Raw genomic sequence first — 15,336 nt, 5'->3', positions numbered from 1 at the left:
CCCAAGTGGTTTCTATATAACAGACTGCGGCAGGTGTTCCTTCGAAGTGACACACGATTTGGCCCAAAGTCTCCTAATAATTACTAGTTGGAGTAGACATGAATATTCAGATCACACTGCCCTAGTAAGCAGTGTCAAGTCACATTCTGTAAGATGGTTTTAACTTCCCAGCTCATCATCTGTGCATCTCAAGATCTTTAAACAATGAACTCCCTCTGCCATAAGTTGTAAGTTGGTTGTCACAAGTGCACTGCAAGGCTATCCCCTGATTTTTCTATTTCAACCAATAAATTCGGGTCATTATTCCTCTTAAATGAGAAGGTAAGCTTCTTGAGCCTTGTGACTTCAATTCCCAAAGATACTTAACAAACCTTTTTTCTTATTTTTGAAACTATTTTGTGTTCAGTACTTTGCCATAGTAGGAATCACTTCACAATGTTATTTATACTTTCTTTCATTTTGTGAAACTAATACAAAGCACGCCAGGTGTGCGCAAGCTGGCTAGGACACCACCGTCATGAAAATAAATAAAATATATATTTATAATTTTTTTCGCAAAATGTTTCTAACTAATTAGAGATACAAATCCATACAATCAGTATTTTCTTGAGATGCTACTGCCCAACTCTCTTCTCTCCTGCCCCGCATCAGATCTTTGTCTGCGCCAGGCTGCCAGCCATTAAATTCCCTGGCATCAACAATCTTACGATGTAATAGTAAGTGATTGAAGTCATTCCTTCCTTTGTACGCTCTTTTGTGATCACAATGCTTCCTTGAGATATCTCTAAGCAAATTCTTCTTTACATTCTTTTGTTCTGTTGGAGTACATGCATGATTTTCAGCTGTAGTTTGTGATCATGTACTTGTATTTTCTGTAGAGATCTTTTTCTTTTTTCGAGGTCTAGCTGTTTTCAGCAATCCTTTGTGTGCTGCATGATTTGATTATAAAAGAACAGGTAATTTGACATTAGTGTGTCATGCTTTCTGCGCTCTTCATTGGCTTCACTTGTGATTTGCATGCTCAAATCATGTTGTTTTTCTTTTAATGATCACTTTTCAGTTTTCATTTATGAAAAGGACACGAACTTGATCATGCTAGGAAGTTCACTGTGTGATTTCCTTTCTTTTTCAGATAGCTGAAGGTATTATCACGGAGACCCATGACATTGATTTCTCATTTGTTATTCAGTTGGTCACAATTTTATCTAGTACGCCACAGGATGATGCTAAGGGCTTCATGAAACTTGTATGTGTTATCTTACTCGATTTTTCTTGTTTCTCTTATCCTCGTTGCCAAAGGGGGATGCTAGAATAGATGAAGTTGTTTGGAAGAAAGAGAAACATACTGAAAATTTTGTAGACAGTGATTCTGGACTAACTATTTGCTTCATTAGGTTTGAGTTATGACAAAGTGTAGTACTTTTTGATTGACCTCCTCCTCTCTTTAATTATGTTCCGTTTCTTTTGTTGATGTTCCAGGTATATAAATCAGCTGCAGAGGTTGTTGCTTCCTATTCGAAGTGGATATCGTCTTGTCAAACTAATGCCAGATCTTTGCTGTAAGAATTCTCTTTCCATATTCTGTAAAATAAAATAGAAACCAAAAATACAGTGCTGAAGCAGGTCATGTCTTATCAGTTTAGGCTTTGTTTTAGTTTCTGATGTATTTTTTAAGCTGTAGGCGTTGGTTTCAAACCTTTTTGTATTGCTCTACTGCATAGATAGACACCTTAACTTGGTCTCAATTTGGCCTCAACTGTCAAGTAAACACCCCAACTTTGAGAATGCACATCTAGACACCTCAACTTGGTTTAAGTTGGCCCCCATAAACACGCGTGCAATGCCTTGTTATGGAGCCAACTTAAACCAAGTTGAGGTGTGTAGATGTACATTCTCAAAGTTAGGGTGTTTACTTGCCAGTTAAGGCCAAGTTAAGGTGCCTATCTATGTGTTATGCCTTAAAATTAATAGTCAGGGTAACTTAAAAACTTCAGCTATATTTTTTGGTAGGGTTCTATAATGAGTTAAGGTGTCTATCTATGTGTTATGCCTTAATGGTCAAGGTAATTTTAAAACTTCAGCTATAGTTTTTGGTAGGGTTCTATAACGAGATCTTGTGGGTTTTAATTAGCTTTTTGGAGATTGCACTTTTCTCTCTCGAAAAAATTGCTGGTGGCTGTTCTTTCTGGAGTTTTGTTTTATTTAAACCAACTTGATTCTGCATTGCTTTTTTTTTAAACCTCTTCGGAATTGTTTCACACAAATCTCTGCAAAATGCACCAAGTCATTTGTACTAATTGGGATCTCTTAGGTGCTTAGCAAGTTTACAGCTTAAAAAGAAGAGCAAGATTTTGTGTAATACGTACAAAGGTTTTCAACCCCTTGAAAAGCTCTTCAATTCCGTTCTTTCCTGGTAGTCACATCAACGTGCCACTCCCTACACTTCTCTTTTTTCTCCTAAATTTCCAGCTTAATAGTTGTCCAATGATTCTAAGAAGGTTCAGCCAATGTCGGGGCTGAGTGCAATAATGGATGGTCCACATCCTCCCTCGAATTTTCACACATTTATTCTTACTAGTTTCTCGATACATGTGTTGCACGTGCATATCAAATTATGTATATGTGATATATCTAAGACAAATCAACAGTCACGTGACGTCAAAATGTTCCTTCACAATACAAAGAATAATTGAAAAATAATTTGTGAAAGTCCCTCACAAAGGTCCCCTGCAAATTTTTTTTGATGCACATTCAAATTTATCATGAACAAACACAAGCTTTCAAAATCATGTATCATTCGGTTCTTTTTTTTTAAGGGGGTAGCAATGTGTATCCGTATCAATTTACAATTACAAAATACATTATTACTTAAGCAAATAACAAGAATTTTTTCATGGAGCAATTAAACTATCAAGGAGCCATTATAAATTGTACACTAACTTTGAATTTGGAAGCAACAAATTTTAAAGTGTTATAAATTTTGTGGATCATGACTTCTAATGCAATAATATTATCATAAGTAAACTTTTACTATATGTGAAAAAATATACATTGTTTTGGTAGTTCTACTTTGATACTCATTTTGATTAAACTTGAGATGGTTAAGTAGAAAAATAAAAATATATCAAGCCGTCTTAGCAATTTCAAAAAGAAAAATCAATTCTAAAAAAGTAGAAAAATAAAAATCTTGGAGGTTATTCTACCTTAAATCTTGCTCAAGCCTATAAAAAGGGACACCTATTCTCTTGAAGATGACATCTCAAATATCCCATAATTTGATCCTTGGATATTCAGAAAGAGATCAAGACATCAAATACAATCTTTCTCAAAATTTACCCCGTGATCAAATATATCTTGTCCAAATCAACCTACATTTGAGAAATATGCTATTAATGGTCCTCAAATAACGGATAAAATTTACAGAGAATAATTAAGGAATGAACAGAGTTATATTCACAATATTGATGAATAAAATTACTTTTTATTATTTTGTGATTACATTTTATTTTGTTACTTGCTAAATATGTATTCAATAAAACATGAATAGTACTCAAAAGTAATAATAATAAACCAAGATGATAGAATGAAAACTCAAGTTCACTGAATTCACGATGTGTCCTTAAAGGAAATTATTCCCCTCAAGTACCCGAGGTTATGGAATATGTCCTCCCAGGATGATAGAGTGATTTACTTCAGCGAAATAATGACACCTTTAATTCCACTGAGCTTTGAAATAACTTAGCAACTGCAAATCGCAATTGAGTTGTATAAGAAGAGTAGAAAACTTAGAAAATTGATTGTTTGAAAATGAAAGGAAACCTTTCTATTTATAGCCAACAAATGGTAGTATGAATTAGTGTGTATGGGGCCTTATTAGAAAAGTCACAACCCTTTAGAAGTGTAAAAAAGTGTCTGCTTTTAATGTAATATAAATAAATATAAATATAAAATATCAAAGATATACTAAATTGGGTATTATAATAATTTAACATTCAAGTTATGGGGTGTTTTTAGTTGGGATATTATAGTAATTTAACATTCAAATTAGAAAGTTCTTGCTTATAAGGTAGTATGTTTAGTAATGAGAGGAAACCCCTTTATTTATAGCTAGCAAAGGATAGTATGAACATGTGCTTATTGTATTTTCTTAGAGAAGTAGCAATGCTTTGCAAGAGTCACAACTCATCAAAAAAGTCACAACCCTTCAATGTGGAAAGTTGTTTGCTTTGAATATAATATAAATAAATATAAACATAAAGTATAGAAGATATACTAAATTGGATGCTTTTAGTTGGGGTATGGGAGTTCATGTTTTAAGGTAGTATAGATAGATAGATAGATAGTAGCTTGCTATGACTCTTCCCACGTGTTTAGTTCTCCAAATGCACTTTGTAGTACTACCTCATTAGAAACTCATAATGCTTTAAACCTTAAGCATCCCATATTCATACATGTGAGAGATATTGGAGAAGAATATTATCAAATTGTGTATAGTCCTCTCATGAAATATTGATTTGATGCAGAATGCCGATAAAACAAAGAATGATCAGTTCCTACATGAGTCATGCCAAACTTCTGAATTACTGTGTTGAACCTCTCAAATCAAGCTCGAGAAGATTGTTTCAGACCACAAAGTGACCTACACAATTGGCATACAAGGCTACTAAACTTCCCCTGAGCAACAAAACTAGGTGATTGCTCAGATGGTCCTTATGTCTTCATAGTGCATGGTCGCCAAAAAGTGCTCAAAATTTGGTATAAAATATATGGATCATGTTAGAATCAAGAGACAAGTCGAATTGGAACAACAAAGTTGCCAAAATACTGTTCGGACATGTTCACGCATCCGTGTGTGGTACTGACATTGTCACTGGAACCCTAGATCTAGTCGCGCATAAGGGATCTGCGAGGGAGGTTGATTCAAAATGACATTGCTTGCGGTTTGGTTGCACGGAGACAGTGTACCTCTTGGCGGTGTTGGTTTTCGCACTACTAACAAAAAGTGAAACTATGTAAGTCAGATATGAGGAGTCATCCAAATGACGCATGGAACAACGTAAATCAAATCTCAAGAGTCACTAAAATGTCACGACCCAGGGGTGCCCCTAGATGTAACATGGCATACAAGACCCCGAGAGGCCTCATACAAGCCGCTTAGCTTTCATAGTCAAGATAATAGAAATAGACGGGATTTTTAAAACATTTCAACACAATCAAAGTTTGCATTTCAAAAGCGGAAGTCTAATACACTTGTCTTAAAAACCATCTAATGCAATCGATTCTTGGGACACATCCCATACAACAATGTTCACAAACTAAAATAAAAGAACATAAGAGAAATAGTGGCCAAATCCTCGAATGCTATGAGGACTCACCAATATTCAACCTTGCCTCTACTATAAATCCTAGCCACAGGGATGAGAGTCGAGATCGTCAGACCCTACATTTGGATAAGAAATGTACGCAAGAGTATGCGTTAGTACAAACATGTACTAAATATGATAGCTTGCATAAACAACATAAACATAAGCATTAGACAACATAAGTCATAAAACATAATCAATGCACATAATAGATCATCATAACATAGGAGGAGTACTTCTTGAAGTAACCTCAACTTATCCTTCATCAAGTCTTCGGTAATCTGCCTCTAGTCTTATATATCATGGAAGACAACTCAAGCATCAATCCAAGCTAATTATTCATCTTAGCATTTCACATATTATTCTTGCTTACTTTTAAAGACATGGGGATTCGCCTCTTTGCCTAACTATAAAGGCTCATGGGTACTCGCCTCTTGCCTTGCTACAAAGGATCATGGGTAGTCGCCTCTTATCCTTCTTACTTTGGGATCGTGGGTAGTCGCTTGTAGTCCCTTTATTTAGGATCATGGGTATTCGCCTCTAGTCCAACATTCATGTGACATGGGAACTTGCCTCTTGTCTTTTACATCATAGGAACGTGGGTAGTCGCCTCTTGTTCAACTTCAAGGAATAAGGGTAGTTGCCTCTTATTCTATTCTAAGGAATATGGGTAATCGCCCCTCATCCTACTTTAGGGAATATGGGTAATCGCCCCCTTATCCTTCTCATATGGAGATCAAGGGTAATCACCTCTTTGCCTCATCAATTTTATAGCCTTCTTAACTTAGATTCATTTTAGGTGAACAATCCTTTCAACCTAGAATCATTCAATGTGAGAAGGCCTTTCACATTCATACATACATAGAAGAAATCATGTGGGAAATTCCCTTCCACAATCAATCACATCAACAATTCACAATTAATGCATAAGCGTCACTCTCAAAGCCCTTCATATCATAAATCATCATATATGCTTCAATATCAAGCAATTCTAATCATAAATCATCATATATGCTTCAATCTCAAAGCAATTCTAATGTATCTTATCAATCCTATAAGAATACATCTAAACCCATAATTTCTCCTTTTATGGCATAAAACCCATCTACATCAACTTCTACTTAGAATCATGGGTTAGGCATGGGTACATGGAAATTCATCATAAAAGCATGTAATCCTCTCAATTCATGCATAAACAATCCTAATTCCATCAATTGAATCAACATTCACAAAGACCCATTACTTAGAAGAAAACCCTAACTCAAATTGGGGAATTTCTACTTTTTAATTGGGAGAACTTAGGGGCTCCATGGATGAAAAACTATCATACCTTGCTATCAAAGCCCACAAATGCTTAAGGAATGGAGACTTGACCTTGACCTTAGCTTCAACCCTTTCTTCTTCTTCAAGTTCTAGAGAGAGAAATATTTTGGAGAGGAAGAACCCAATTCTTTTGGTGATTTTAAGAGAATGACTTGAATAAGTGAGTTTTGGGGTTAAAATCACTTATACAGGGGTCCTAGGCATGGGTAAAACGACATGGCTTTGATTTAATTAAATATGAAGAAGACCCATATGCCCCTTAACTAAAAGCTTCCGACCCACCTTCACGAGAGGCTTTTCACAAGCCGTGGTCCTAAACTAGTGGCTTGGGTTGCCACCCTTAAACTCATCTTCCCCACACGCCCACCTCCACGAGCCGTCAAGGCCTTCACGAGCCATCAAGTGGCTCGTGGGAGAAGGCTACCTAAGCATACTTACTGCCTAGCCTTTTAGGAACATCACCACGACCCGTGGTCCCCACCACGAGCCGTCATGGTGGTCGTGGGAGGTGAGGCTTCTTTGGTTAGCTACTGTGAGCCACCACGACTCGTGGTGCCCTTCACGGCCCGTATGGGTCCTCGTGAAGGGTGCTTAGGCTCAAATCTTTGTCTAGTGATTTGACACTTAGCCCCTAGCTTAGACTACTAGATTCCGAGGTCTTACATAAAAAGACATACGGTGTTTCACAACTTAGATATGAGAAAGCAGTCCAAAAAGATGCACGGTGCCACACAACTCAGATATGAGAAAGCAGTCTAAAAAGATGCACGGTGCTACACAAATCAGATATGAGAAAGTAGTCATCGAAAAAATGCATGGTGCTACGCAAATTCAATATGAGAAAGTAGTCACCAGAATGGTGAATGGTGCTACACAAATGAGATATGAGAAAAAAGTCACTAGAATGATGCACAGTGCTACAGAAATCAGATATAGGCATGTAGTCACCAGAAAGATGCACGGTGCTACGCAAATTCGATATGAGAAAGTAGTCATCGGAATGATGCACGATGCTCTACACAAACACTAATAAATATGGGGTTGACACCAAACAGTCTAGAAAGTCACCGGAAATTGTCACACGGTGACCTGTCCGACTGAGTTTTCTTCTCCTGAATGTAGGGTTCATGCATATATCTTTGGCCATTGGTCAGGCAGGCGATATATATGGGTCATAGCCGTCCCTCGGAGTGGAAGCTCTTTGATTCTCTACCAGGATCGTAGAAGCTCTGATACCTTGTGAGAGAAATATTGGAGAAGAAAATTATTGAATTGTGTATCTACGTTATTACATTGAAATCCTATTTATAGACACCATAATACAATCTTTTTTCAAGTAGGATTCTATATACTAATCTTTTTCCAAGTAGGATTCTATATACTATTCTTGTTCCTATTTCTATTCTAACAATACCAAATGTGATTGTCTTCCAATTTAGCTGATGATGCCTTTTCACCTCCTTAGTCATATCCGCAGAAAAATTCCTCCATAACCTATGTGATTTTTCTGCCACAACAATTGGTTGATGACCAATGTAATAATAACCAATTATGCAATAGTAGAGGATGAGGCAGACCTGAAACGTATGGAGGAAAGTTATTTCAAAAGAGTTAAAATTTCTTAGAATCAATGCATACGTAGCTGAAGATAGAACACAATAGAAACAATAGAAACAAAGAAATAGTGTCCAAGGTTAAGTGTGAGATCTGATGAATCCCTTATTCGCCGTAGAAGGCAAATGATATAGTTTTTAGGATGAAATGTACCTTCGCCTTCTTTTTTTTTTTGGATGAAATAAGGTGTTTTTATTGTTGGCTTCATGAAGATTCATAGTTACAAAAACAAGTAAATGTTGGCTCCAATACATTGTTACAGAACTCAGCCCAGGAAGCTAACAAACTAACAAAAGGTATATGGGTTAAACTGGAGTGAGTGAACTGATGAAATCTAGGAGGGAGACAACATCATTTACAAGGGAATGAGTGTTCTAACTAAAAAGATACAAAAGGCCTTTAGCTTCCAAAGAGTGGCTTGGAGTTGATATGGCATCAAAACATTTGTGATTCCTTTCTTGCCAAAGGCACCAAAATATACTTGCTGGGATCTTCTAGATTTTCCTGTTGGCTTTGTCAACTTTCCACTCACTCCAACCTTCTACTGCCTCCCTGATGTCTCTATGTACGTAAATAGAGGTCAATGAATATAGAGGGTTCATATGTCCGATCCCAACTTATTTGGGATAGCGGTATAGTTCATTGACAGTGGCACAAGCATGGTACACATATATTAGGTAGATGCACTAGGCCTCTTGATCTACTTTCCCTCGTTGTATTTGTGTGATCATGCAATATCCTCCCTCTTACCCCCAATAATCTTGCATCACCCTTACTTTCTTTTTCCGAGAAAAGTGATGGATCACTACAGAGAGGAGTGGCATCGATTGTCGGAGAGAAATATTAGTGTCAATAATTGAGAGAGGAGCGGTATCGGCTTTTAGATAGGAACAATGTTGGTAGCCTAAGTGTTGGGGTGTTCATGGTTTGGTTTTCATCGAAACTAAACCCAAACCAACTATTTTTTGGTTTTTTACTGGTTTGGTCTTTTTTGATTATTTTCTTTTCAGTGGACATGCTATACAAATTCAACCCATTCAATCTATTAAGTCGTGAATAAACTTTTCCATGAATCAAGCCAGTTTTGTGATCTACTAAAATATTCTAATGTGAGAAATTCTCTTTGTAATATATGATAATTGTTCCCCTCCATTAATATATCTTACAGTTATATAATTTTAAGCCTAACCAAATGTTGATATTTAAAAAGGATAAACAAATGACTCTTGAAATCTTCAATATGGATGCAAAACTCAATATCAAAACCTAAATATGATATGTTTCACCTACTTTTAAGAATAGTTGGTAAAACAATATCTCAAAGTCTGAAAAAAATACATGACCTTAATAAAACTTGTCTTGTGAAATTGAAAACAGCACATGCTAAGAAAGTGGCATACACGTTAGAATCAAGCATTTAAATAAGCATAAATCTATCCTCTATAATAGTCATTAAATATTATGTTATAAGCAAGGATCACTAATATGTCTAAGAAAAAATTTAAAGTTAGTTTGATTTGATTTTCAATTTGGTTTTTAATCGAACACCCCTACTTGAGAGAGAGAGAGAGAGATGCTGGATTATGGAAGCGGGAGTTGTGCTGGCAGTGGGAAAAAGTAGTAGTTCCAGATGCTCAATAGAAAAAAGAATCATCCGACTTGCAGCAGTGCAAGGCTGCCGGCTAGTAGGTTAGCTTTATTTGAGTCTCTACAAAGATCCAGTGCTCTGATACCATGTAAAGAAATAAAAGACTGAACACGAGAGATGTATAAAACTTGATTTTGACATTACTGAACATGAGTTTCTTGAATCTTATGTGCTTAATCTAGTACATTAAGATAAAGTAGTTATTCTCTACTTACAATATGTAAGCAGTTATTATCTACTCATACAAAGGTATCTAAATATATTTGTACATTTAATTAGAGTATCCTAGAATGTCATATAAAATATTCTACAATATTCAATTATTAGGATACTATTTTGAAACATAATGACTTTGGTGACATTATAATACAAAACTACGTTATTTTTTGTTGATTTTCAACAGAACTTACGGGTCAAATTCTCTAATGGAACGGCCCCTTCTTTCTTTGTTACAATGGCAATACAAAAAGATATTGTTGCTCTTATCAACTTTTCAAGGGATATAAAATGAATGGAGTGAGTACTATGTAATTTTTGTTTACTCTGCTCCAACACTGCTAGAAGAAAGCTTCATCGAATGGGTCTGGGAAATTATCCCCACAGCATATGTCTAGCCTGCTTCCAAACTTCCTCTTTTGAAAACTCCCGTGTTCCATTTCCTCATTCCATGGCTCCTATTTGGTTAAAATTGATTCCCTACATCCTTTTTTCGCGACATACTTTTTCTACAGTTGTTTGTATAATATCATGAATTGCCCTCTTCTCTTCGTACTCTTCCTCTGACAGTCCTCGTGTCCCATTTCTTCTGCAAAGTTTTTCTGTCTATTTGTGTGGTGAAAGCATTAAAAAAGACTTCCATTATCAACCACATACCTCTTTTTTCCCCTTGTTTTTGGGTGGCATTTGTTGTACCTTGTCCATGAGCATTCCTGTTGATGTTGTAGTGATATCTTAATATGTTATTTTCAGATTATTTCTTGCAACGGGCATCTCAGAACCCTTATGTTCAGCAGCTTGTGCCAGTGCTTTGCTCAAGTTATGTGAAGATGCCGCTACCCCTATGTATGAACATTCAAGTTTGGAGATCTTACTTTGGATTGGAGAGGTTTGTCCTATAAACTGTATGGTGTATCAAAATATTTTTACTTGAAGGTCCTTGGTCTTTGTTCAAGTAATTTTGTATTGCAGTAATTTTCAGGTAAAAATAGTTTTTTTTTTTTTGAAACTGATAATGTTGTTTTCCTCAGCATTAAGGTATGCTGGAGACCTCCAAAAAGGTAGTAACAAACTAGAACGAGAAACTAATTACAGTAATCCTAAAAGATCTACTAATTGTTCAGCATTTTCTATACAATGTTCTTTACACCAAAAGTAGAAAGTTGCTATGCAGCTCTCTTTGATTTTCTGAATGTTGTTGAATCTATCTTCAAAGTTTCTTCCATTCCTCTCCCTCCAGATAGTCCACCAGATACAGTGTGGGATTATTCTCCACCACTTCTTCTGTGTCTTGCTTCCCCCTCTCCTAATCCAGCAACTTAACAAGTCTGCTGTGTGCTCTGGCATTGACCATTTTGTCTCTGTTAAACTGAGGAACATAGTCCAAAGCTGAGATGTGACTTTACAATGGAGGAACAGATGATTATTTGTCTCTCTAGCGTCACTACATAACATGCATCTGGACACAATTGGCAATCCCTTTTTCTGCAGGATTTTTAGTTATTAAGACATTGGTTTGAAATGAATTTCCAATAATATTGACTAAATGTCACGCACTTGTACATGTTCATAGTTTATTGAAATTTAATGAAAATTAAAATTGGAAAGAAAAAAGCATATGATAGTTGATTTAGAGAGTGAGAGGAGTTGAAAGTATAGCTATCCATTTCAATATTATGACCTTATCGACTTTTTCTTTGTCTTGATAGTTGGGGTGATTGGAGGGGTATTTTAGGACAAAAAATTTGATAAACATAATTGTTTACCTTTTAATAATTCGTATAGATATTTCTCATTTCTTGGATCTGTAAGTTTGGTTTTATCATTTATTGGAGTGATAATTAAAGTGTAATTGCTATTGTTTCTCTTGTTCCTTGTGTTGGACATATTTTTTTAGAGTTTGGATGAAAGGCATTTGCCTCTAGAGGATGAAGAAAAAGTAGTCAGCGCGATTACCTTGATACTTGGTTCCCTTCCTAACAAGGAGCTGAAGAATAATTTGTTGGCTAGGTTGGTCTCACCTTGCTACAAAGCTATTGGCAAACTAGTAAGTTCATCTTCTTCTTTTCTTGTATCTCTTTCATGTCATGAACTTATAACAGTATATAACTATATTGTGGTTCTATAAAGAGTGTTGTATCTCTCTTTTTCCCCGTACTATTTTGAAGTTCTTTCAACATTTCGTATTAAATAATCTTGTTTGAGTTGTGTCACCTAGTCTCCTTCTATGTAGCTCGGATTCTTCAAAAATATCAATGTGTGTGTGTCAGATACTTCAAATAGTGTATTTTTAAAGTATTCAACTCAGGTGAGGCAACATTATTGGAGATTCCAAGTAACATAGGTCTCCTTGTCGCAATACCGCCTAAAGTTATGTCTTATTTTTGTGAGTGTTATGTATGGACCAATTATCAACTTTAATATTTTTATAAAATGAAATTCATATTTTTATAAAGTACAACAAAAACAAGATACCTAGTGTAATCCCACAAGTGGGGTTAGGGAAGGTAGTGTGTACGCCGAACCTTGCCCCTATCTTGGGAGGAAGAGAGGTTGTTTTCGATAGACCCTCGTTTCAAGAAAATAACAGGAGTGAAGAAACCAAGGAAAAATACTAAACACGACAAGACAAAGCAAGCTTAAAAGGAGCACTAACTATAACAAAATAATACGATAATCGAAGTATAAAGAACAATAAATAGTAACAAAAATCAAAGAAACAAGAAACTACCACCACTGTGTAGAACTTGCCTTTAAGTTTTGGTGACCCCTTCTTGTCACACAAGACTCCGGATTCGAGCCTCTATTTTTCATCCACCATGCACCAATACAGTGTGTGACATCATTGTCAGTCTTCTGATTACTTAGTATTATGACCTATGATACTTAAAACTTCCTTTTTTCTGGATGATCTGGGTATTAAGCCTCACTTTCACGCCAACCTCATGAGTTACGTCACTGAACTTGCATTCCTAGCAATTTGTCTTGGTCGTGCTCAACTTGAACCCTTTAGTGGGTGTTTGGACATGAAAACAAATATTTCATTTTATTTTAATTTTTTTAAGTTAGAGTTGGAGTTGTGGTTGGCCATACTTTTGCAAAGAATATTTAGAATTTGAATGTACTTTTTCTAAATATGGTTTATACTCCTGATTTCTAAGAACTAACAAAATCACCTAACTTGTCTCAAAATAGATACGAACATAATGTCATAATTTAGATCTCATATAAAATCTACTACATACTATTACAAATTTTTTTTACTTAATTTGAAGTTTTTGAAGTTAGAGAAACGGTTATAATTTTTGCAAATAATATTTATTTGTTTGAATGTACTTTACCTCAAAATATGAAATATAATTTAAAAGAGGTAATTTTATAAAAATAAAATCAGTTCTGGTAAAATTGGAAAAAGAAAAATATAGTTAAAGTGAAAACAAAGTTCTTGGTGTTTTCCAAATTCCAAATACAACTTCAATTTGAAATTTTCATGGCCAAATGCGGATTTTCGTATAAAGTAAAAAAACAAATCCGAAAGAAAGTTAAAAATCCTCATGGCCAAACAGGTTAGACTCTTGTGTTTGTCTCCACACATCCAACTTAGCATATTTTTATTAAGGGAAAGAGAAATAATCCCTGCATAAACAAAAAGCACACAAGATCTTAGAATAACAGAAAAAAACATGATTCTACCTGAAAAAGCACTCAAACTTTTATGTTACTTGTATTTCATAGGTGCTTCCAACATTTGTGCAAAATAACATGAATGTGATCCGCTTGTACCAAATTGTTTTGTATTGGTTCAGAATCTTTCTTTTCGAGTAGTCCACATTTGTACCTTTGGTGTTATGCCTCATGCTCTTTGCTTTGTTCTCTACTTCAGTATTTCTATACCCTTTTCCTTTGAATTTTCACCCCATCAGCATTCACTGGCAAACGCTTTGTCGCTTAAAGTGCAAAATGAAGCGAAGCGACATGCTGTCGATTTATTCCTTGAAGCAATGCTATGGTGAAAAAGTGAGCGCTTCTGGGACTGAAGTGAGAAGTGTGACATTTGTAAAAGCGAGAAAAAGCTCGCTTAAGCGAGGTCAGCTTTAACTAGGTTTTTTTTAAAAAAACTGTAAAGATACTTAGAGACTTCTTTCCAAACATTTCCCTCTTTTGTGCGACTGCTGCGACTTTCTTTCAACGACTTGCAAGGTAAGTTTTTCATCTCTTCTTTTTCTCTTCTTCTTTTATCTGCTGCGGGTTACTGCTAGGGTTTTCTTTTTCAACTTACTGTTTTTCAATGCTACTGTAAGTCGCATTCTGCAATACTCTGTTTTGTTGAAGAATAAGAATTTGCTCCCCTTGTGATTTGGTTATGCATTTGTTTATTTTGTTATTCCCTCTATCCCAATTTATATGACTTACTTTCCTTTTAGTCGGTCCCAAAAAGAATTACGCATATTATATTTAGTAACAATTTAACTTCAAAATGCCCATTTTACCCTTAGTGAAATGATTTATAGCCACACAAAAATCTATGACTTATCTTAGACCATAAATTTCAAAAGTCTTTCTTTCTTAAACTCCATACCAAGTCAAACTAACTGACATAAATTGCGACGGAGAGAGTATGACTTAGGAGGATTATTGACTTTCTATTTCTAGTATCTATTATTTACTTTTTAATTTAAGAATTGAAAGACCTGCTTAATATATTATTTCTATTGAGTTCTTGGTTATTTATCCATGCATATTTAATATTTTCCTATTTTTATACTAAACAACACTTTATTTGAAAAAAGTGTGTGCTTCGCTTTATGCTTTTCGCTTCGGTGAAGCGAGCCCTCATCACTTTTTTCCACGTCTTGCTTTCCAAAACACTGTTGAGAAGAAGAAAGAGAAGATCTAGGGCATGGGATGTTGCTCCATAAGCATCATGCATATTCTTTGGAAGGACTAAAACATGAGAGTGTTTGAAGGGGTTGATAGTGATATTGTGAAATTGCAAAGCAATCTTATGTTTCTAGTTTTTTTTTCTTTTTGGTTTACCCATGAGACCCCAATGTGTATAGATGATTGAGTTTCTTTCGTAGAGAACCATATTTTGGTTTCATTAACCTTTTCGAAAAGGCCTGAACATATATATATATATATATATATATATATATATATAAAGGAGACACA

General features: G+C 35.4%; 1 protein-coding gene across 3 annotated transcripts in view; it reads left to right on the top strand.

Moving 5' to 3' along the window:
• The window catches only part of LOC102593612 (transportin-3), a 75,477-nt gene that overhangs the window by 44,213 nt on the left and 15,928 nt on the right, over positions 1-15,336 (top strand). For all 3 annotated transcript variants that reach the window (XM_015307911.1, XM_006338689.2, XM_006338690.1), the window contains exons 13-16: positions 1,133-1,246; positions 1,480-1,559; positions 10,918-11,053; positions 12,062-12,211. In XM_015307911.1, the coding sequence (XP_015163397.1) occupies positions 1,133-1,246; positions 1,480-1,559; positions 10,918-11,053; positions 12,062-12,211 (480 nt within the window). The remainder of the gene's footprint in view (positions 1-1,132; positions 1,247-1,479; positions 1,560-10,917; positions 11,054-12,061; positions 12,212-15,336) is intronic.

Source organism: Solanum tuberosum, unplaced genomic scaffold, assembly GCF_000226075.1.
Source record: "Solanum tuberosum cultivar DM 1-3 516 R44 unplaced genomic scaffold, SolTub_3.0 scf00004, whole genome shotgun sequence".
NCBI lineage: Eukaryota > Viridiplantae > Streptophyta > Magnoliopsida > Solanales > Solanaceae > Solanum > Solanum tuberosum.
Note: the sequence above shows the minus strand (reverse complement) of the source record. Positions and strands in the feature narration are given on the sequence as shown.